The sequence below is a fragment of the Strix uralensis genome, chromosome 2 (genome assembly GCF_047716275.1).
Source record: "Strix uralensis isolate ZFMK-TIS-50842 chromosome 2, bStrUra1, whole genome shotgun sequence".
Classification (NCBI taxonomy): Eukaryota; Metazoa; Chordata; class Aves; order Strigiformes; family Strigidae; genus Strix; species Strix uralensis.
In genome coordinates, this window is record NC_133973.1 from 65,637,482 (window position 1) to 65,662,389 (window position 24,908).

Sequence of the window (24,908 nt, forward strand, 5' to 3'; positions counted from 1 at the left end):
GAATCCACTTATTATCCAAAGACATTTTCTTATTGAGTAAGAACAGCCTAAATTGCTGCCTATATTTATACTTGGTTCAATCAAATTTCTGTACTCAGTAGCTGTCATTGATTTTTAGGACAATTATCAAACAAAAATGATGAACAAACTGAAGGAACATTATAGAGTCTTTTTCAACTCCACAGTAATCATTAGAAAATGCACAGCCTGCTCATTGATAACGGTTTAACGGCTCACAGGGTGACATCATCACATTTAAAAGATAGTCACACCCGGAAGGCAGAGAATTTTTTGTTAAATAGCATTACAATTTGCCATTTTAAAGTTAATTGTATTTTGCTTGGTGTTTCAAACCACACACGCTGCACTGAAGTTACTTTGTTCATATTATGTGATCATGCCCAAAACCATGATTTTAAAATAAGGAGGCAAATAGCTGAATTTATTTATTTAAATTATGCAGACTTTCTTGTCTGTCTAGAAACTGATACTCTTCAGTTCATTAGCTGAATTTCCCACAGGGCCTGCAAAGGCGCATTTCATTTCTATACTGTTTTATTTGTCTAGTTGATTTATTTTAAAAAAGCATTCTATATTAAAATTATTGAATAATAACTATTTGGTTTCATCTTTCTACATTAATTATTATCTTTCTAAGATGCACATTTCACAGATAGTACAGAAAACTTGTTTAAAATAAAGGGTATAGGTGTATCAGTAGAAGCAGCAGAGCAGCTGTTAGCTGCTGGGGCGCAGCACTTTTGATTTCTGTCTGCCGGGTCAACCTAAGGCAGGGGGTTCAAGTGCAATGGCTAAAAATCAGTATGAAGCAGTGATGTTTAATGGCCTACTTAAAATGAGTTCACTGATCCAGCAGCCCCATTCCACTGAGTGCAAAAATACCTATCTGTAGTCAGTGCATAAAAGGTATCATTTAAAAAAGCTACAAGGGTATAACTCACACCTGGTTACAGCACATTTGCTGAACTGTATCTTCCCCTCTACACTGTAAATTCTTTTGCGGTGATCTACAAATATGGAGCTCATTTGCAAAGTTTGGCATGGATGTCAATTTAGTACAAATTTTGCAAAACATTTGGAGGATCATTTACGTGGACAGCATCTTCATGTCACTGAATATCAAACCTAAGCTTCACAGAAGAGTAGTGGATGTCCATTAGTTAGACCAGTCCATGCTCTGAATATGCAAAAATTCAGTCTAATGAAAAAAGCAGCTTTATTTTGAGAGCCAAGCTCATAGACAAGAAGACATGAGTGGGAAATGCAATCCAGTCCATTTCCAGAGAAATAAATAAGGCCTGCATTTGGGTCTATTTTAGGACAGACAAGAACTCAGCCTGGGCACCACACCCAGGCAGGGAAGAGCTGACAAGGTGGGAATTGCTCCCATGCAGGTACACTGGCAAGGCCACTGCCCCCCTGATGCCAGCAGTAGCTCCTGGAGGCAGCGGAGCCCTGTCCCAGCTCCTGCCTGGCTGCAGCACTGGCCTGTGGGGAGCTGCCAGCCCTCCCTGCCTGAGCTCACAGAGCTACAAAGGCTTTGCTCAGCGGAGCTCTGCCATGAAGTGGCAGCAGCAGGATTCGCTCCTCCGTGAACCTTCAAAGATTTGTGGCAGGTACTTTCTAGTTGAACTTCCTCTGTGTCAGCTCTTCATCCCATGCTCTTTATATAGCAGCAATTAGCATATCTGAGAAATCCCCATTCGGCATGTTTTATGGTCTCTTCTCTGTGTATTGAGATAGTTCTGTAAGTTATGTGCAGGGATATGCCATAATTCCTAATATACAACTGTCAGGAAATCACTCATGTAGATTTATTCACTGAAGAGTTGGTGAGGAAACTGATTCTGAACAGGGAGCTAGAAACTTTAATTACAAGAGAGAAAAAATGACTCAAGCACCTCAGACTGGTCAAGAAGCTCCTTTGATGCTCTAAAGATATGTCCTGAAGTTAATAGATTAACACAGCGTAGCATTTCTGAAATTCAAATGCCACCTTCTGCCACCGATTGTTATTCTGTATTCCTATTGCTGACTTTCTTCAAAGTAATAGCGATGTCAAAAAACAACCACAAGTATTACATCTCCATTTCTGGAACAAAACAAAGAAAGATTGAAGAAAAAAGACTGTCTTCCCTCAAGCAATATCTTCTTGACCAAAGGAAGTTCATACAATGTAGAAAGGAAATATTCATCCCTGTCAAACCCTGATCTTGCTACCACTGAATTCAATGGTAAAACTCCTATTAATTTTTAGTGGAGCATGTGCAGTGAATAAGTCAGATGGAAGTGGTAAACCATAAGTGACATAATCACTCAGGAACTGTCTCTGCCTCGAGTGACCTAAATGATAGGAAGAAATACAGCGAGAAACATTAATTCAGAGTTTAGCAAGACGCCTTTACTTATGCTTCTGTCCTGACGTCCATTTCTGGTGCAAAATTATAGAGGAGTTTATTGTACCACTCAGCTACATGGCAAGCTGTAGTGCAAACACCAGAACACAAAATTGGGGCTTCAGCCTCTTCGGTTTTGCTCTCCGCTTTGACACCCATTCTCCCTGGCTGTGCTTGCTCTGGGCCTGTGGCCAGCCTCGAATGTGTCTAGCCTTGGTCTGAGGTTGATCTGGGTGTGCCATCCTGACCTCTACCCCAGCCTCCCACACCATTTTCCAGCTGGTCCCTCAGCCTGGACCACCCGCAAACAGGCTCAAGGGAAGCCTAGTCTGCTGCGTAGCTGCTGGTGGCACCATCAAGAACACTGTCCCCATCCACCTGCACCTCAGATAACTCCTCTGCAACCGGATTTAATATATTCTTGTCAGAGTTGTCATTAATGCTTATGAAGAGCTCTGAAACTCCTGAATGGAAGAGATTACAGTAGTAGAAGACACAACATTTTTGGTCTATTGATGAGAATGCAACTGGGTATTATCAGAAGCTATAAACTCTGAGTGAGGAAAAGAAAAAAAAAAAAGACCTGCTGTGTTTCAGAAGATGTCAGCTCTGTGTAGAGGCTGTTCACAGACATTTGGCACATCCCATGTGAACATGAGGTTTCACCTCTTCCACCTCCCGCAGAAGCTATGTCTACACCCAAGCCCAGCTTTGTGTACATTGCCATACTGCTTATGGGAGAAGACGGGTAATGCATTTTCCTCCTGAGACAGTGATATCACATCTGTGAAGAGGTGATGGCCACCATCTAAATTTTTGTCCTCATGGGAGAGGACAAGCTTCTTTCAAAATAACTCCAATTGTGCAGTTGGATTCTTCATCAGGGATGTCCTCCGGACAGAGGTCCATTCCTACCTGGGAGCAGGAACCGCACAGAAGGAAGGGTGCTTCTAAAGGCCTCCTCATGGGAACAAACACACTGCAGGAAAAAACTAAAGTTCTGAAGCCTGTTCAGCCACCTCTAAGCTACTGAAAGATTTTGCATGCAGACTTTATCATAAATTACAACTGCTGGTATTTTTCAAACTGTCTATCTCACATTGCACTTGGTCCTCCCATGAGGACAAAAATTTAGACCGTGACTAACCCCTCCTTTTTGGTGGGTTTCTCAAAGCACAATTTCATTCTTTCCTCTTTAGGCTCCCACATAATTCTTTTCTCAGATGCCTCCACTCTTATGGGGCCCAGCTCATTCTTATGTCCTCTCCATGTATGTTTAACTTTTCCTGCATGCTAAACATTTACAATTTGGTGCAAAAAAGACATTCATTATCTGCTTATGGTATTTTTCAAACTGTCCCTCTCACATTGCACTTGGTCCTCCATCCCATGCCTTTTTTCTTGACAGCATACTCCCACTCTGGACTGCTACTTCCACGAAATCAGAAATTAACCAGCTAATATGTTTTCTTTTATCAGATGTCTCTGATAATATGTTTTCTTGTATCATGTGTCCCCGAGATTGTAATTAAAATTGGAGAAGGCCTGTTAGAAAACAACACATAACTGCCAAATCATGGCCATTCCATATACATTGTATTAATATTGGGTTTGGCCGTGTTTATAATCAATAATCTCACAGCTGTCTTCCCCTTTTCTACTTCAGGTCTAGAAGTTGTAGCAGTCACATAAAGCTGTACCTGCCTCTGCATCTGAATGCAGTTGTACAACTAGCTTTAAATAAATGCAAAATCTGATTAACAATAGATTACGCTGCTGGTATTTGAATACTAATAATCTCTAGCATGTGCAAGAAAAAACCTATCATCTTCAACATCTCATTTCAAAATAGTTACAAAGCAGAGAGAGCATTTTAAATCCCATCTCTCCTTAAACATGTTAGTGCTAAGAGTTAACAAGAAATACTCTTGGTTTTCCTCTCTTTCTAGCTACACAAGCTTCCCTTACAGCCATTTGCAGTAAATGCAGAAGAATATGAATAGCAGTTTTTGGTTCTGAGAGAAAATGTTGGACCTCAATATTCCTGACCCTGTGGCTCACTGGCCTGAATGCTTTTTGTGTATTTATCTTCTGAATAAAATGTGGTGTAAAGACACCTCACACTGAGCTTCCATTGCTCAGAGGAACATGCTGGTGGGGAGGGACGAGACTGGGGCACGTATGAGGGAATTTGGAAAGGGAAATGCTTATCCCAAACCGTGTAAGAAGCAACCTTAGCCTTTCTAGCATGCTGGTTTTAACTCACGAAGTAAAAAAGGTACCATATTTCAGAACATGCGATTGTTATATATAAAATACAATTAAGAGATTTGGAACTACATGAATATGTAATGTACACGTGTCTTTACAGATGCATTTTTCTCCAGACAGGCCGGTGCCTGCTTTAATTTGGAAGCTATCCATTTTCATACAAAGTTAACCAAGAGTGACAGGAAATCAGACGCCTACGTTATTTATCTTTTCTGAACTTAAAAAAAAAAAAAAAGCCTTCTGTTAATTACTTTTCTAGGAAGCTATTTTGTGATACCACAGGGATAGATCTTCCATATTCAGAAGTGCCTCAGAAATGACAACTTTACGATGTGCAGGGTGAATAAAGTATGTTACATCCAGATATTTAAGGGTATATTTGTCTTCATTTACTGTAAGTGAATATGTGACCAACAATAAGGAATTCAACTGCTTCTGGCCTGGCTGGATGCATTTACAACAATTACTGGAGGTCTGACCTCTTTAACCTTATACATCAAGTGGCACATATGCATTATTTATTTAGCTGGAATTAACAGTGATCTGTGAAGCTCGCTGTATTTTCCTTTGGTTCTCTTGCTCATCAGTCATAACTGACCCCTGTGAGTATGTTCAGTGGTGACAGTTTCACGTCACTCTGATTCATGAAAGACTGGGGAAACTACAGAACAAAGCAGTATAATATTTTTTATGTATATTTAAAAAAAAAACAAACCAAACCTAAACCGCCTTTATATCCTACATGATCCCTTGTAGATTGCTGTGAAGACAAAGAGTAGACAGAAGTGCTCTAACCCTGCTATAATTACTGCAAAGGAGAATGTGAGTTGGCATTAATAACTGCTCTGCAGGAGCAACGAGGGCTTGGACTCCACACCTGACTGCACACTGATACAACGCTCTAGTGTTGTGCAATGTAAGGTCTGAGAAGCATAGCGCGTCTAAGTATTTCACTGGTAATCTGAAATCCACAGCAAGCCCACCCTTGCTCTCCGTCCATACCCTAACCCTTTCTAAGCACTCCTTTGTTTAAGGAGCCACGAAACTGATGGGGAGATGTTCAGCTGAAAGCTAGTGCTGAGGACAGCTTCTTGTGCTTGCAGGAGCACCACTGCAGCCACATCCAGAAAAGGCCCAGATTGTCCAACTGCTGAATACCCTTACAGGCCTGGGAGCCATCCATGTTAATGGGGCCAAAGGTGGAAAAGTGATAGCAATGCCATGTATCTTCTGAGACACATTTCACAAAAGAGGTCTATTAGACTACTTTGCTTCTGGTAGGGAGGATTTTTATTATATCCAGTTATCATCATCATCATAAGCATTACGATGGATTCAAAAATTCAGACAAAATGTGCAATTAAAAACTGTAGTTCTAAAATGTTATTTCCTTCATCAATAACTTAGTGCTTACCAAAAGGAACTAAAGAAGCAATTATACAGGGTTGTGGACATTTTTATGCATGCACTTTTGTCAACTCCATAGCTGTTTCATAAACCAAACCATCCATTCGACTGGGGGAAAAAAAAAGTGAGAGGAATACACTTTTCTCACAATGAGCCATATACTTACATTTCTTGAGCTCTTCTTATCCCAGAAGTGGTTACTTTTGCAACTTTTGAAAAGCTGTAAAGACCAGTTTTATCAAAGGGAGGATCTGACCTTATGAGAGACCTCAATGAACTGCTCAAAATATTTTTTCAATAACTGGAAAAAACAACCTTGGAGAAAACTAGCAGAAAGGCAGGTGTACACATTAAGGAATTCCCTTAACAATCATAAATTTACATCCCATTTCAAGGATTTTTCTCTGATTATAGTCATCCTACCAGTGAAAAACAATGAGGAACAACAAGTGATTCACCATAGCAACACATGACACATACCATATGGTAATCAATCCATATAGAAAACTTTAGGCTCTATGTAAATAAATTATTTATTTTCAAAAACCTATAGATAAGTTTAGCTAGTGCTTTCCCAGAAAAATATTTTTATATTTAATTCAAAAAGTAGGAGAAACTTGTTTCACTGAGGGTAGAAACAGTAAAACTAGGGAGCTCTAAAAGTCAGGTAAAGGTGTCTAACCAGTATTTTCCTTCTACAAGAGCTGCCATGCAAGAATAACCGGAGGGATTAGGCCCACTGTGTTCAGTGAAACTGCCCGCACACACAGTTGCTGTGCTGTGTGCCTCAGTGACTGCAGAAGGCAGAGGCGACAGGAGAGGCAGAGGCTTGTGTCACAATTTGAAAACTATACCGAAAATCCATCTTTGCGCACTGTGGTCTCTGCTGTGTTTGTTCAGAGCATTTCAAAAACCACTCTGTCTATTTAATACACTCTTTCTTTGCAGTCCTAGTCTGTTGAACTCTCCTACATAAAAACAGGCAGTTATGCACAGCCCTCCCATGGACACACTCGAAGGTCCTGAATAACCTACGATTAGCGGGGATCTTTGCACCACACTGCTCTTGTTGTCCAGTTCTTCCTGTTTAACGTGGGAAAACATGCTTTATTTGTGGGGAAGGTCAGCGGTACCATTACAGGGATGAATTGAGCTGTATCTTCTTGTAAATGCAGCTTGCTAACTCGTTCCCATGAACATCTGGGAAAGAAAACATCTACAACTGGCTCATACTTACAGTACTCGAGTGCTGTGATTGCTAACTGGCTTCTCAAGCTCAGCAATTCTTCAGTAAAGTTGATAAATGGTAGAGGAGTATCAACACACTGAATTCTGCACTCCTGTCTCCAGCCTCTTTGGGCATGCCCTAGAACGGTGTTGGAAAAACTCTGGACCTTTTTGCTAATGCATTCATCCTCTACCTCCCTTTTTATCTAAAAGCATCTTCAACTGCTTTTCTGTTTTCATTTCTGCCTTTTTGGGACAGAACTGAAAAACCTAGGAAGCAGAGAAGAAAAACCTGGATTCAACTCCTAGTCCTGCAATAGCTCAACAGGCTCTATCGGAGCAAGGGGAAGGTGGCATTGTGCCTGTGGGGAAAAGCACTTACTCAGATCTCCTCTAAAACATTTTCCTTTCTTGTGAGACACTGTCTCCCCTCTACTTCCCTGTAGATCCAGAGATGTGGTACTTCCAGGAGAAGCACACACTAATCATGACAATCTTTCCAATTTAGTCTACACTGGAGCTTCTGTTGTCAAATGAGATGTAGCTGCACTTGTTCTTTCACATGTGAACTTCCACCTTCAATTTTAAACTGGAATGGAACTACTTATTATGCGTGCTATGCACCAAAGCCGTCCTTAGAAGAGTCTGGTTTTGAACAAATTACTGACATTAAGTCCATATTTGGGAGGTTTTTTTCAGAGGGAGGGAAGAAGGGGAGGAAAGAGTTGTGGGGTTTTTTTGCTTTCCATTAATATACGGGGATAGAACTGATAGGCGAGAAAAAGATTGCAGATTTAAAGAACACTTGATAGCGCATGTGCCAGATGCTGATAGCTATATATAGCCACTCGAACGAGAATGACTGCAGAGAGTATCTTAGCCAGGCAAATAGGAATTTGCCTGAGTAAGGCCAGGGCAAAAATGAAAAAAAAAAAAATTCAACATTTAATCTATTGTGCATTGCTTCTGCTGCAGAAGTTGTGTAAGTACTCCATGAAGTGAAAAAAGAATATGTCCTCATGATGACCTTATCTACATTTCACATAAACGTGTTCCCAAATTTAACAGAACCAAATCTATCCTTTTTACCATTAGACTGCTAGTCATTCTTGAAGACAACCTCGATTTCCTTGCTCCATAACCCTTAGAGAGGTAAGCAAAGGACAATAGATAAGGCTTCTTCAATGTAATAAAAAAAGCAGCATGCAGCCTATAAGATGAAATTAAAAAACAGAAATCAGATATAAAGAGTATGATTTGCCATCTTAGGTTTTTCTTATTGTCTCAGTCATAACAAAATCTTAGAAAAGAGAGGCTTTTGATATTCCTGCCTCTTCTCCTCTATACCCTGGTATCACATTTCTCTTCCCTTCTATGCAGTACAGTAGGTTTTTACCTACAGCAATATAATTTCTAAGTAGTTCAAAATGTGAAATAGCAGTACTTGAGATGACGAGCTATCATTTCTACAGAGCAGTATGATAATTTTGGAAGGACTGGGAGGTTGGGTATGGATTCTAATTAACACCAATGAACCTGGTTCCTAAAGATTAAATTCCCAAATGAGTAACTGCTACCTTTCTATACACAGGTCTATCCAAGTTATTCTCATTAAAACAATTAAAAAAAAATTATAAGCTTCGGTCTGTGTCAAGATATTGAAGGCTTTCCAAAACTGATTAAAAATATTAAATGAGGTATTGAACTACATTAAAAATCAACCTTTTACATGTATTGAAAAGTAATGGTCTATAATTTGTATTCAAGTGATTTTATTTCCAGTGAATAATAATTGTACTGCAGCCAACTTTGTGCCCTGTTTCTCTGAAAACCTCAGGAGATGTACAGAAGAGAATTTTGTATCCTACTGAAGACACACACATTTTGCATGACATTGTTTCTTATTCTTCAGTTCTTAGAGGAAGGCTTAACTTTGTTTCATTATGTGTTTATTTTTCCACTGATGGCTCCTTCAAACTGGTAAACACAAATGAAAATGCATAGATATTAGATATACTGATAGACTCTGGAAAGTACTACAAGCTAAATGCAAGTGCATGGAAGCAGAGGACTCAAATGCATTAGTAAGCGGACTTGCAAATCAGATTTATAGCAATATATTCTTGTTTCCTGGTTTTCTCTGTGGAACTTGAAGCTGCCTATAGCCACATGATGTTCAAAATAAAACTGAAACAGCACACAGAAATGGTCATCACTTCATGTGCCCCTCAAAAAAAAAATCTGTTCTGCATGACTTGGGGAAATGGTAATTTCTTGCCATTCACTTCTATACTTTGTCAGGCTAGGCAGCTTCTCTGGCCCCCAATTTTTCCTCCTTTGAGACTCATCTTTTATCTCACATCTACACCCTGCACTCACATCTTGCTTCCCTACTTGCATTTTTTTCCCTCACAGCCTCCTTCAGTTTAGTTCAGTTCAGTTAAGCAGCTGCAGAACTTGTCTAGGTCAAGTTGAAACGTGTATGTTTTGGACCGTGGTATCAGTATGAACACATTTTAAGAGCTGAAAGTAGAAAAAAATATATGTAATCGCAAAATTAGGCCTGCAGACAGAAAGCAAAGGCTATAAAAGTGGTCCAGAGGGTGTGATCGGTGGCACAAAGTCCTGTTGGAGGCCAGTCACTAGTGGTGTACCCCCACAGTCAATACTGGGACCAATACTGTTTAATATCTTCATTAATGACCTGGGTGATGGGGCAGAGTGCACCCTCAGCAAGTTTGGACATGATACAAAACTGGGAGGAGTGGGACCAGAGGCTCATGCTGCCATCCAGAGGGACCTCGACAGGCTGGACAAATGGACCGACAGGAATCTCAAGAAGTTCAATAATGGAAAATGTAAAATCCTGAAAAAGGAAGGAATAATCCCAGCAGCAATACAGGCTCTGCTGAGAAGGAGCTGAGGGTCCTGGTGTACAACAAACTGACCATGAGCCTCACAGCGTTTCCTGCATTAAGTCCACAGAGCACACTAACTGCCTTACCCAGCCCATCTCAGCTACACACCTTTTATTTCAGCAGACATCAAGCTTCATTCCACCAGCTGCACTCCAGATACCCTATCCCCAAGCTCTCTGCCCCTCTCCTGCTTCCCCTATTTTCATGGCTGCTCTTAGGCAGCTTTCTGCCACTCTCATTTCTGTTTCCATATAGCTTCCCAGACACTGTTCTAGCCTCCTTGTCAGTCTGCTTTCCTTCATGATCATCCTATATGGCTTCTTTACTCTTCTGGTTATCCCATGGCCACTAGCGACACAAGGTCCTTCCCGGCCATCACCTTTAGCCCCACCCTGAACAAGAGAGGCCTCATTTCACCAACAAATGTTCACAGGACCATGACATTTTCTGTGCTGAGAGCAGCTTAAAACTTCTGTCCCTAATGGGGGACAGTAAGCATTTGATGCAAAGGAGCAGTTTTATGAGTTGGAAAGCAAAAATTTAAAAAACGCATGGAAATTCTTACAAAACCGTACTAGTAGACGTATGATACAAATAACAAGAACGGAAAAACATTTTGAAATAAAAAGAAGTATGACTGAAAATTAAAGGGAGGGTGGATTAGGCAACAGTGACTGAAAAAACTTTCAGTCTTGGTCAATACTTCTCCCTGTAGCAATACCAGTGGCTTACCAATTTCATCTTGTGCTACTTGGGATGGAAAATGTTACAACAAAGGAAATGTCAGGATAAAGGGAAAAAAGCTGGGTACTTTTATCACCAGGACTCTTAGCCCTCCAACATGACATTAAACACTTTCATTAGCTCGTTTCAAACCCTAACAACACCTATACTACCTACTGTTTTATTCTGAGTAATATGTCCATCATTTTTTATAATCACTTAGCTCCTTTTTAAAATTACCAGACAATGTTTTTTGTCCACTTCCTTCAACTTCAGCTAAATGTTTATATTATCAGATATCAAATACTGTTTCAGAAATACTGCATCCCACAAAATCTGTGAGAAGTTGGTGAACACTTTAGTAGCTACCCTACAGTCCAGTCTCCTACCACAGCCTGCACTGCCATCAGTATTTAAGCAGGTTAGTTTAAAGGAATCTCAAATACTTCTACATGTCTAGAAACTGCAGTATAAATTTACCCTTACGCATTGGTATGGATTACATACAACAAATGAAAGCTTTCTTTCCCGAGGTAGGCGAATTTGGAATGCAAATGGTAAAACCTGAATTTCAGACAAACAAATGATTGCCTATCAAAACTTCTTTCCAAACTAGTCCTTAGAGTATTGCATACAGGTAAAGGGGGAAAATTTGAAAGATCCAGACAATTGCCACAGGCATCTTTAATTCTAACAATGCTTCCCACTTGCAGATAGAAGCACAAGTCTGAAAGAGGTAATAATAGCTAAATGGATATTGGTATCTGCCATTACCTGATCTATCTGCACAATTACAGCAGTTTGTGAATGCTAAATTTGCTTATCAAATCTGGTTTAAGAGCATAAAACAACTACTTTTCAGGAACAACATATCACCTCCGTGTTGTTTGGAACTGATGGAACTTTAACTTAGAGAAAAACCACAGGGGTATAATGCCTAAAAGAGCTGAGAGAAGTAATTGCTTCCAGAGAGATTTCTTTCCCAAACTGAACTGAAGTGGGAATACAACAGTCAACTTCATTTCTGAAAAACAGGCATTAAGAGGCCAGAGAACTCCACCAAAAATGAGATTTTTCCTCTCCTTTAACAATGCCAGAAACAAAAATGTTAAGACTAAAAACATCTCAAGACACACCACAGCTGTCATATAAGAGTAAACAATCACTATCTCTGCACTGAGAAAGTCCCAGTGATTCAGCCAAATAAAGTCGTTTAGTCCTATAAATACTATAAATTGTTTAAGTCATGGGAGTTCTACCAATTTGCACAAGAGGATGATATGACCATCTTTGTATTGGCATAGGCCTCTAAATACACCCAAGAAAAAAAAATCACCCTTCATTCTGCCAAACCCCACCATTTCCTCCCCATCCTAAAAGCTCAAACAGAAAATCACAGACTGTATAAAGGCTAAAGCAAGGTGTCCTACTGGCATAAACAGAATATTAAATAAATGAACATAAAATAAGTCCAAGCAGAAATCTTTCACATCTACTGCTGATAACAAAAATCTTGTCTAGAAGCTTTTTCAGACATGTTCTCATACTTGTAGCATGGCAGGTTTTCTACAGATGGTGATTCTTCAGGAAGAAAACCTCAATCTTAGATCAGTTTGAAACAGAAACAGATACTATGAACTAAAAGGAGAGTCTCATTGCTATATTCTCATCTATTCAACAGATCTCACATTAAGTAATTTATTTAGTTTTTGAAACTACTTTGACATTGAGGATGGCAGAACTACTTCTGATCACAAGCACTTCATTTAATCATTGCCAAAGAGAAAAAAGTCAATGAAATATGAACAAGTAGAAGTAATACGCAAGCTTAGCAAAAAAATACAAATTAAAAATACCCAGACTTTATATGTGGACAGTAAGAAAAAAAAAGTCAGTGAAATAATATATGCTATTAGTGCCATTGTAGGAGATGTTGTAGTCCTGAAGATAGTGAGCATTTCACTGTTGAGATATCTTTACATTACTGTGAAGTTAATATTTGCAATACAGTATATCAATGTTATTTTAAAAAAAAGTGTAAACTAATATATTAAAAATGTGTAGAGACAGATGCAATTTGCAGTTCTAAGCCACCATCATCCATCCAAGGGGGGATGACATAAAAAGCATAAAACCACTTACCTCTTCTTGCTTAGGAATGCTGAACTTGGCTATCTTTGACTTGGTCCTGGCCGAATCAGGCTTGTTAGAAGGCACTCCCCTATACGACTTGGTTGTCTCAGCTGGTAACTTCAGCTTTGGAGACTCATCAGAAGCCTGGTCTTGACCATCCATTGGCCTTACGTAAGCTGTTGGTTTCTGCTGAACCAGACTGGGCTTCGAAGCAAGAGAGGGTGGGAAATTTTGGACGCAGTGCCCGCCACCATGCTTTGCTGGCCTCTCTTGTGCTTGAGCTCCTCCTTCCGAGCTGCAATTGAGCTTTGCTGGCTGCTGCACTCTGTTAATGTTTTCTCCTAGCGTGGCCCTCAGTGAGCTTTGCTGGGTGGTGTTGGAGGAGGAGGAGGAGGTGGGACTCGATGCATAGCGTTTTAGTTTCTCCAGACTGGATTTTTGGTTTGCCAGTTTGAAGTCACCCTTGTGTGACTCCAGCGACCGGTGCCCGTGCTTGCTCGCTCTCTGCTGGCCATCCGAAGCAGCATTGTGCCCAGCCTTCTGCCAACCCATTGCGGCACTTTTGCTCTGCTGGGCAGGTAGGGCTGCTGGTGTGGAAGAAGTAGTGCTGGAAATAGGAGGGGGAGGCGGCAGTCTTGAGTCTGCAGTAAGATGTTCATCGGCCTTGGGGAGAGATGTCTGAGGAACCCCAGGTTTTGGAACCCCAACAAGGTGGCTCTGGTTTGATCGGTCAGTTAACAAGTCTTTCATTTCGTCATAGTTGCCCAGCGTATTCTGGATGCGATTTGAGAGCTCATCCCCCTTGTTCGTCTGCAAAACAAAAATCTAGTGTTCTGCAACAATCAACGTAAGAAAAACAAAATTCCCTGCATGCTTCTGCTGAAATTCTTACTGAAGTAGCAGTGCCTTATTCAGCAGCGGCGTTGAGGGATGAAATCGAAAATCCTTATTGTCTCTGAAGACACTTGTCAACATCTTAAATCTACCCTGAACTGGAAAAGCTATAAAGGGCCTTAGAGTATATAAAAAAAGAAATCTATCACTGGTATCATGCTGTAGTTAAAGTATATTACCTGGAAACTAGAAAATTTATTATTGCAACTACACAGAATGGTTTGGATTAAATCTGACCATGATAAAACTTTTCATATAACCCAGTGCAAGCTCTCCTTCGTCCATGAATGAAAATACTGCATTCCCAATTTCCTTCTCTGCCTGCCTAAGTTTTCACATAGCATCTGGAAAGACACACAACATCTAGTATAAGCACTGAATGAACTCACCAGCCTAAGCCAACCAAACACTCTGAGGTGACTTGAAATGAGCTCATGGGACAATAGGAAAACTACAGATGGATATGTCCCTTCTTTGAAAATGCTCTGACAGGATGCTCGCTCCAGGGCACTCTCCTCTTTAGAAAAAAACAGTGACCAGAACCCCCTAAATTCTTCACATTGCTCAGTGCTTGCTGTGTGCAGCAGGAAGAACAAAACCACCCTCCCTTCCCTTTAAGATTAATCATTGTCTTTAAAATCATCCATTTACTTCCTGATTGAAAAGGCAGAAGCTCCACAAAGAAGTAAAACAAGCAAATAAAACATACCAGAAAAGATTGAAAATTCTTGCTTTAAAAAGCCACTGTAACCAAAAGGTGTATCATTAGCATTTATGTAGCAGAGATTATTCTGAACCCTGCCAAGATTCAGGCGTGTGATGTTCTTTGCTTTACATTTTCAGAGGAAGACAGTAACAAGACAGTGGTGTTCTCCTTTTTCTCTTCCAGACATGGAATCTGGATGAGAAAACTCCCATTGGCTTCAGAAGGCCAAGCTTTCATCTCAAGACTCTGTTTTACAGGAAAACAGAAAGAAGAACAAAGAAGGGAGTAAAGGCAATGGAGAAAACCCCCTTAAAGTTATATAAAAAGTATGAAACATGTAGCAGCAACATCAGTTACTCTGGAAAATTGGGGATATTTTTGTTTTTAAACCTTCAAATAAAATTGAGTGACTCAAAAATGTAAGGGAAACTCCCCTAGTTCAGAATCCTTTTTTAGGTTTTCCTATTAAAAAAACTGAAGCCAAGCAAAAATGACTTGTAAATGACTGCAGTGGTTGCCACATGCTAACTTTCAGAGGACTACAGTAGAAGCATTCCTAAGTCAGACAGTAGAAGCAGTCCTGTCTTGCTTGAAATTGTCCCCCACCTTTTAACTGTGCAAAATACATTATTACTAGCTTTCTGAAATGTATTTATTATAATGCTAACAGAGTTGAATAAATATCAGTAATATATATTGAAGTGGGAAGGAAAAAAGTCAAAAGTGTTGCATCTGAAACATTGCTTTGCAAACTTGGAATAAGTCCGCTCAACCACTACAGCCTGATCTTCCCTCTGCATATGCTGCTGTTGTTGTCACAAGGACAATAACCTGCTATGAAAACAAATATGAAGCATTAATTCACAGACAGCAAGTGGCTTAAAAAAGAGGTGTTCCTTTGTTTCACAGGAATCACACTGATGTTCTAAAGAAAAGGAAAGTATTAACAAGGCTTCAAAAGTGGGAAGCATCACATACATCTGGAAAGAAAGAAGGTTGGAGATATACTCATGTGTCTCCTGGGGTCAATGAAATGGCTTCTACACTTGGGCATTGCCTTGACCAGCAGAATTACTTTCCAGGAGACACAGAAAACTTTCCTTTTACCCAGTGGATCTCTTCTATGCTTCCAATGTATCCTCAACTTCATGTGGATACCTTGTAGAGAGATGTGTTTCCAGTTCCCCTCTAGGGTGGGACATATGCCCTTGGGCCTGCACCTAGCCTGTGGGTGTGAGGTTTCCTTCCCTGACAGGAGCATGGTGCCAAGCACCACCAAGTGGAACAGGGCTCCTGAAACCCACAAGTCTACAGCACAGACAGCTTGTGGGGCAGCTCTCCACCCAGCTGCCTCTAGGTCCATGAATGTAAGAGAATTTATGTGCGAATTTTGCCCCTGGAAAGTCCAACTTCCCTAACAGAAGGTTCATCCTTTCTGATGGCTGCTATTTGGATGGGAAGTAAATAAAAGCCTAATCTCAGATTATCTGTAGACTATCACCAGCCCAGAGAAGACAGCACATTGTCTTCTATATGGATATGATGTGAAGGTCACACAGAGACACCTTGCATTGAAAGATCAGGCTGGAGCGATGGGCTAAGGCCAACTGTAGGAGTTTCAATAAGGCCAAATGCCGGGTGCTGCACTTCGGCCACAACAACCCCCAGCAGCACTACAGGCTTGGGGAGCAGTGGCTGGAGAGCTGCCAGTCAGAGAGGGACCTGGGGTGTTGATCAACAGCCGGCTGAACATGAGCCAGCAGTGTGCCCAGGTGGCCAAGAAGGCCAATGGCATCCTGGCTTGTATCAGAAATAGCGTGGCCAGCAGGGACAGGGAAGTGATCTTACCCCTGTACTTGGCACTGGTGAGGCCGCACCTCGATTACTGTGTTCAGTTTTGGGCCCCTCACTACAAAAAGGACATTGAATTACTCGAGCGTGTCCAGAGAAGGGCAACGAAGCTGGTGAAAAGTCTGGAGCACATGTCGTACGAGGAACGGCTGAGGGAACTGGGGTTGTTGAGTTTGGAGAAGAGGAGGCTGAGGGGAGACCTCATCACCCTCTGCAACTACCTGAAAGGAGGTAGCAGAGAGCTGGAGATGAGTCTATTCAACCAAGTAATGAGTGATAGGACAAGAGGTAATGGCCTCAAGTTGCGCCAGGGAAGGTTTAGACTAGATATTAGGAAGCATTTCTTTACAGAACGGGTTGTTAGGCATTGGAATGGGCTGCCCAGGGAGGTGGTGGAGTCCCCATCCCTGAAGGTGTTCAAGAGGCGGGTTGACAGAGCACTTAGGGATATGGTGTAGTTGGGATCTGTCAGTGCTAGGTTAACAGTTGGACTAGATGATCTTCAAGGTCCTTTTCAATCTAGATGATTCTGTGATTCTGTGATTCTGTGAAAGATCCCAGATAACCACAAGAATAACTGCAGCAAACCAATCTAATGCCTGTACCACGGCACATGCTGGCAATAGGCTGGTGTTGTTTATTCCTTCTGGATACACTAGGGGCAACCTGAGGTGAGAAAATTTTGTGTTGAGCTGACCTCATCCAGAAAAGTTCTCCTACATCCTTTTGGGAACAAGATGGGATCTGAGATGATGACTTATAAGCTTTAGATGTAGCAGTTTATCCTGTTATTTTCTCTGAAATAATGTGGGCCTTATTTAATCATTCACATAGGGAAAACATGATCACAAAATGAGTAAGTAGGAAAAGCATTCTGGGCAAACATTTCTAACTTACAGTGCTCTGATATTCTTCTGCAATGCAAGATGAATCCATGCATTTGAAAACTGCAAGATTCAACACTTCTAAAAATAAACCTGATGGTTACATGGAAGGTCATCAGAATTTTCTTCTTTATTAAAAATACTGATACGGTTAATGAGGCAAGGTATTCTGTCCAGGAAATATTTGGCATGAAACTCCTACTTTTTACCCCCTGTAAAAGACATTTTAAGTAAAAGATACTGGATTTCCCCTAATCCTTCATAAAGGGTTGCTATGGATACTTTGAACAGGATAAGGGGCAACCCGAAGAGTCAGGATTTTTCAGAAAATCTGATGTTACAGGAGTAGTGATACATGTCAAGGTGAGAGAGGACATAAGATTTAAGAGATTTCCAGTCTGCCTTTGATTTTCAGATATGGCCTTCTGAATGGCAAATCCTTTGGCTTTAGCTCATGTTTCTCAAGCTGCGCAGAGGAATACTGAATTTAATCAGAGCTTGCAGTGAATGTCTGCTGTAACTTCATTTCCCTCTGGAAACACCTAAAACTTGAACATGATCTTTAAAGACAGTATGAGTGGCTTTCAGTTTTGCTTTTGGAGAAAGGTTACCTCTTTTGCAGTCTGCCTCTCTCCATGATAAGATCAAAAAGCCCAAGCCACAGCTCTGCATCCTCACACTGAAGATTCACAAATGCTTGGATGAGTTCAGATAGTGCAATGGTCCATTGCTGGTGTACACATGACATTCAGAGTACGCCACTGCTGAAGTTTTGATGTCCAATATTGTCAGAATGACTGGTCATCCCAAGCAGCTGTGACTGTCATACCAACAGAGCTGTGGATGAGTTATACTGCTGTCCTGGGCTTTATGTTTCTCCATGTTTCCTTGACAAAGCCAGCTGTAGGATGCATTTCTGCAGCATCTTCTTTATACGCTTGCCCAAAATAGGGACATAGTGTTTAAAGATAAGAAGCATGGATGGAGCCACTATTCTGATCTCCCCATAGGACACCCACTCAGTATCCTCTCTGCTTCTAGAGACGACAATGGTTTTTCATCCGCTCCTATTAAAGTTGATGGAATTATACTGTGGTTGCATAGAGGTGCCCTCAGAGATCATAAGACAGAAACCACTGGTGTGTCCATGATACATGAAGTCTGTGCCATGACAGTCAGTACACTGGCACACAGGTAATAATAAAAATGCAGAAACTATTCCAACTATGCCACTTTTATAACTGATTTGAGCTTTGGTATTACCAGCTTTAGGTACCACAGACAAAATGGTATCAGGGACCCAGCAAAAGGACAGGCCCTTTTTGTAAGGGGTCTATTTGCTTGGACCTACCAAAAGGAAAATTATTAAGTCCCCATTGCAGCAGAGCCCTCATGAAATGCCAAGACACAGCTGACTTAAGCTTTTCAGGCTTTTTTCCATGGATTAAGCCCTTGATTGGTCTCACAGTAGACTTTTTCAAGTAGAGCCTTGAGGAGTTCAAGACATTTCCCATGGTTTCTAAATGCCTTTGTAATGAATCTGAAATTTGGGCAGCTGGAGGTCAGCTTCAAGGCAGACAGAGCTGTCTTCTATCAAGGGACATCGTTTGGAAGTGGTAGATCCTTCTTTTTTATTAGGGACTAGAAACAAACAACAATCTGGAAGAACAGCAAGCTAAAACCTGACCCTGGAGCACGGGCAAAATCACGGAACCATGGATATCAGGTGCAGAAGCCAAGTGCCAGCACCCAAATAGGACTCCTGGAAAGAGGCACTAAAGCACCCAAAGTATCAAGGACAAGTGATGCTGCGTGGAGGGAAAGGTTTCACAATGTGGTGGTTGTAATAGTAACTTGGATGTTACTGGAAGGACACAGTAGACAATACATCATGATGCACTGATGCACACAGGCAAAGTCACTGGGTTAGCTGGGGGAGAGGAGCAGCCCCCATGGGATACTGCTCTCTAGTCCTGTTTACAAGGGTTTGGTTTGCAGTCTTCTGCAAAGTGCAGAAGACCCTGCTTGACGCTACTAACAGGGAGTGGGGAGAGACAGTTGTGCCTCATTCACGCTACTGTTACCATGAGGAATAAAACAGGGAGTTGACTCATAAGTTACTTCTGCCTTTAGGGAGGACAAAACATGTCTAGCAGGCAAATTTTGTTGGTAATGCTTATTGAAAAAAAAAAAAAAAAACACCAAGATATTTCACTGCATTAACCTTGGCCAGAGCATAACGTTTTCTGTATTGCTTGACTTTCTCACACAATTCCCACACAATTGTTTTCTTCTAAGGGTTGCAAAACAGGGCACTGTCACCTTCACCTCCTAGTTTTAATTCCATCTCAAATATCGTTAGGATATTTCTAGTTTATTTCATTCTCATGTCTGTTGAACATTATAAGCTTACACATATATATATACACACACACACATATATATAAAATCCAATTCTCAATGAACCATAAACGTTCTCTGTGAATTTTGTGAGGCTAGCACTAACGGGAGGGTGCTCAAACCTGGACAATGCCTTCTGCAGGCTGCATTTCTGTACTGTGGAATAAATAAATAAACAAAGAGCCACCCAGCTGGGAAGCATCTACCTTGTACGGTTCACTGAAGAGGGAGTAACTCGTGTTAAACGTGCCATCCTCCTGCTGGGCCTCCTGATTTCTCCTTTCCCATTCTTTCCTTCGCAGCACGTTTCTATCTGGCTCATAGACACTGCAGCAAAAAGAAGGAATAGCTTTTTAAGAGTTAAAAATTAGCAGGCAACATATAAACCAGCATGAATTTAAAAGTGAAGAACTCTGGTTTGCAGACAGATGGCAAAAATAAGCAAGAACATGAATCAGATGAATGCCAGTCCAAGCAGGCTGGGGAGGCTCAGGTCTCTGAGAATGCTGGTGCTTTCTTCACACAGAGAATAGATAATTAAATTCTTACAGAAGAATAAAAAAGAAATCACAGGGCATGATCTAGTCTGTGCAGAACTTCTCTGCTTGAAATGTGACAAAGGAAATATCTAAGCAACTTTGACAAAGACTGAATGTACTCTTAAGGCAGATGGTAATTACAGCTATGAGTAAATAGAAATTATGAACATATTTCCACTTATGACATATCCTCTGAGTGTTGTATGAGAATGCTCCTTTTTTCACATGGATGTGTTTCTGTAGTGATTCTTTCATTAACTAGCTCCCTAAAGAGCTGTTAAAACTACATGCTGTAGTGGTTTCCACAGTTAGGCTGCTGCTTCTGATCTCTGTTAATCAGCCAAGTCGTGAAACTACTACTGAAACAATTCCTCTTTCTGATGGATTTGACACTATCACAACTTCAGAGCATGAATAAATGAATACTGGCATGATAGTGTATGTATGGCTGGTAGAGCGTATCTGGAGAGAGAATAAAATCACTGCATTACACAACAGTATTAATTTTTAGAAATGAACTGGTCTGGCTCCAATATAGACATCCAGAATAAAAATTAACTTTTTTATTTTTCCAGAATTCTAGTTTAATGCATGACAACATAAACCAGAGAATCCTTTCCCTGAATTTCCACGGAACAACACAGGTTTGCACATTTCAGTCTCTTACATTTTATTCTCCTCACAAAGGAAACCAATGTGTCTAATAAGGTTTACATGTTATTTCAGGACAATGTGACGAGTATGCTGATTGCCTATTCTGCTTAGCTCAGCTAATGCCTTTCTTCTGGCACTGTAAATCTGTAAAGTAGAAATATATATTAATGTCATGTAAGTGCACCATGTGTTAATAAGAAAAAGGTTGTCTTGCTAACCAGCTTCCCAGTTAGCAAAACATATGTTGCATCAGCTACCCACGTGATGCTACCTAGTATGCCTCAGGCAAGGCAGTGAAAAGGCCAACAGCTATCCAATTCTAATTCAAGACTTGAGAGAGCTGAACATACATAGGATATGTTAGATGCTATTAGTATTTAAAAACAATGCCTTACCAGTCACTAAACGAACACAAAATCTTATGTTTACTTGTTAATGCTGCTAACTCAAACCAGACTGCAGAGTACCCTTCTGGTGGGTCTGAGGGCAGCTGAGGGAAGATGCCAAACACTGAGCAGGGCTCTCAAACATGGGGATTTATTGTGAACACAGGGTTTCAGTGCAACAGGTTGGAGACAGCTTCCAACCACCCGTTTGTTTATTCCCCTTACTAGTGCTTGAGGTTTTTTTTGTTTTATCCCATATTTTTGATGAGCAATATATGTTATTCACACCAACACCCTCTCTTGGAAAAGCAGTTTAATGAGGAGACAATCATAAGGGTGGAGTTTTGGGCATGGAAAATGCCTTTCTCCAGGAAGAAGGGGATAGCAAAGGCCTCCCCATGGGGTCCCTGTGAGTGGAGATCATCCACTGCACACACTGCCAAGGCCAGAGGCAGAGCAGTTGTCACTTACTGCTACATGAGCAATGGTCCTCAGTTACTACATCATGCTATATGAGCGTACTCCCGTCAGTTAAGTTAGGGTAAAAGAAGACTTCCTAACAACAACCTCCGTGTCCAAAGTAGACTTTCTGCCACCCTGAATAGCTGTTGTTGGATTGAGTTTTCCTGGAGTTGCAGGATCTGCGACTTCATCATCAGCCAGGTTTCCCCATTCAGAACCTCTTGACTCTTTGAGACACTGCATTTGGACTCTTGCCTGCAGTCAAATAGAGATGGACAGTTCCTCTGAGATTAATTATAATACTGTTCTCTACCCAGTTTCTAGGAAGTAAACAAGTGCAACATTCTTCACTAGGCCTCATACAAATTTAAAAATGCACTGGTGTTATACTCCTGAAGTGGGAGGACATTTTTATTCTTTTATTTGATGGAGACATATTTGATGAAGACGTCAGATCTCTGAACCCCCTTCCCAAATGAGAAGTTCACTGTTGGCAATGCAATGCACAACCTGCAATAATTCAGAATGATTATGCAAATGGAGTAAACGTGTGAAAATGCCTAATATGCCATCTATAAGCAGTTAAGTTAGGAAGAGCTACAAGTTGAGAGTTGTATTCCTTTGGTAATACCAGATGGCAAAATCTCTAGCATTTGTGAGGCTGCTCCTTATTTGCATGAACATTGCAACAATCACATTTCCTTGAACGTATGTCACCAAATGTATTTATTTATTTTCGTTCAAGGAGAATGCTGCCAACTGCTATAATTGTCTTTATTGCAAACACTTCAGCTAATGGAAAATGATTCTTTTTAATAGTTTTCTTCCTTCTTTCTTTTTTTAAAAAAATTGTAATTTAAAACAATCCCAAATGTACATGTACCTTTTTAATCATTTACAGTGTGTGTCTTTTCCGCAGCTAAGCCATGAAGAACAAGTTCATGAATATTTCAAGATTTTTTCCTCATTGGGGCATGTCTGCCTATGTGGGTGATGTATGTGTATATATGTGTTATATGCATCCTCACACATCATCTTATTGATTAAGAGTTTGGCTAGTATGGGACAAAATGTTGAAGCAGTTTTGCAAGACTTGAAAACCAAAGAACATGCAACCAGTCATCTCAAAAGTCAGTGTCATTTGTATTTGTTTCATACAGGTAAAACTCTAAAAGGATTAATTTTAATAGTTTTTTAATGCTGCACCTGTTTCAAATTCATGCTTAAAGGACATGAACTGAAGCATGAGAAACAAGTCAAACACTTGCAAAAGTTATATATAAATAAATGTTGTATTATAAAAATTACACTATCTCAAATTTAGCATACTGCTTTAAAAACACACTTTGATTTATCTCAGCCCTAAAACAAGAAACATACTGGACATGCCAGTTAATTCCGTCTAAATACCAGTGCCTCAAGCTCAAAGCACCTTTAGCACACCATCACCACCACACAGTCACAGCAGCCCTACCTTCTCTGCTTATTCTAGAATACTTCGAATGATTTCACTCTCAGGTATTTTACAGATCAGAATACCAGAGGATTGCCAAACTTCTCAGAGTAGGTATGTTTAATAAATTTTGATCTGGTGTGATGACTTTTGGAAGATTACCTTGATGGTTACCCACACTTTGGTCATGCACTAGGTAAGCGTGGGTCCCCATGAGACCAGCCTGCAGAGGACAGCCCAGGCACGCTGCTGCCTGATGGGAGGGCAGCTGCGGCACCACCTTCCCCACAGGACTGACAGAAATGCTCATAGCTTTCTTCACACTACTCCTGACATCAGAAGGAACTGCTTCCTTTAATCCTTAATTAGAAATAGACAGAGACAGCTTAGGGGACAGCCTAGGAGCAGAGCAATAACCTTACCTGAAAAACCTGGGACCGGATTTAATCTCCTACAAAGTCCAAAGAGTTATGTAGTCTCAGGCTGGGCTGAAACCAATCATATAAAAAGCCTAAAGTTTTACGTGTTGAAGAGTCTCCTTTTCTTTCTTTTGTTTTTAAGCACACTATTTCTGACTCAATTTACCTTCCTCAGACATCACTGCTTGGAACAACTCAAATAAAAAGGTCTAATCTCCATGATGAATTGGGTGGAGACAGTGCACCAACATATTCTCCTGTCCTTCAGTTCTAGGGAACGCCCAAGTTTTGCATTCAGAGGAAGATGTCTTTTTCCACAAACTAAAGCACTGCACCTTCACTGAGGAATTACACGCCTTGGCAGACGTATGGTGTGCATTAACGATACTGCTTGACCTTTTCAGAGACCACAGAATTGCTGCATCACCAGGGGAGATTCAGGAAGGATACTGTTGTTTTGCTACAAGATCATCATCCTCATAACAGCTGGCATCTTTGAGGCTGTAAAAGACACAGGTAGGTAAATTGAGGGCAAGATCACCAGTGCTCCCCTTGCCTCACATCAGTTTATTTTCTGGCAAAGGAAGGGGGCAGTGACTCAGGCTGCCCTACCAGCACAATAGAGGAAGGCGTTACCATGCGTATACATACACCTGCCGACAGTTACTGAACTCGTTATAGTTTGCAGTACCCTGCAATCTTGCCGTTGCCTTTCCAGGCCTTCCAATATCATTTTCCAGTCCAAAGATTGAGTTCATTATTCTCTGAATTGTGAGGGCTTTGCAACACCCCTCCACACACACACTTTCCTTCTACCTCCCCACGCACATAAATATTGTGATATAGATTTAGTAGGAACTTGTTTATTTGCAGTTAATGTTTTTGACCCAGAAGGCTGATCTCCTTCACCTGAGCAGCTACGTGTGGCACTCTGCACAAAACTTTCAGAACCTGAAGTCTAGACATATTAATAACGAAAGCAGAGCTGACGCTTCACGCTAACATGCAACAATTTCTTAAAATGGCAAAAACGCAGTTTCTGTGAGCTAGGGAAGACCTAGATCCCATTTGCAATTTTGTCAACTTCCCCATTTGTGCACAAACTGACCCTTCTTCTTCCATAATCAGATTAAGAGACTCCATACAAAATGCCGTCAGACCACA

At 40.8% G+C, this 24,908-nt stretch overlaps 1 protein-coding gene across 2 annotated transcripts in view; it reads right to left on the reverse strand.

Moving 5' to 3' along the window:
* The window catches only part of AFF3 (ALF transcription elongation factor 3), a 335,959-nt gene that overhangs the window by 268,049 nt on the left and 43,002 nt on the right, over positions 1-24,908 (reverse strand). For both annotated transcript variants that reach the window (XM_074859046.1, XM_074859045.1), the window contains exons 2-3: positions 20,038-20,158; positions 13,106-13,906 (exon numbers count right to left, since the gene is read on the reverse strand). In XM_074859046.1, the coding sequence (XP_074715147.1) occupies positions 13,106-13,906; positions 20,038-20,158 (922 nt within the window). The remainder of the gene's footprint in view (positions 1-13,105; positions 13,907-20,037; positions 20,159-24,908) is intronic.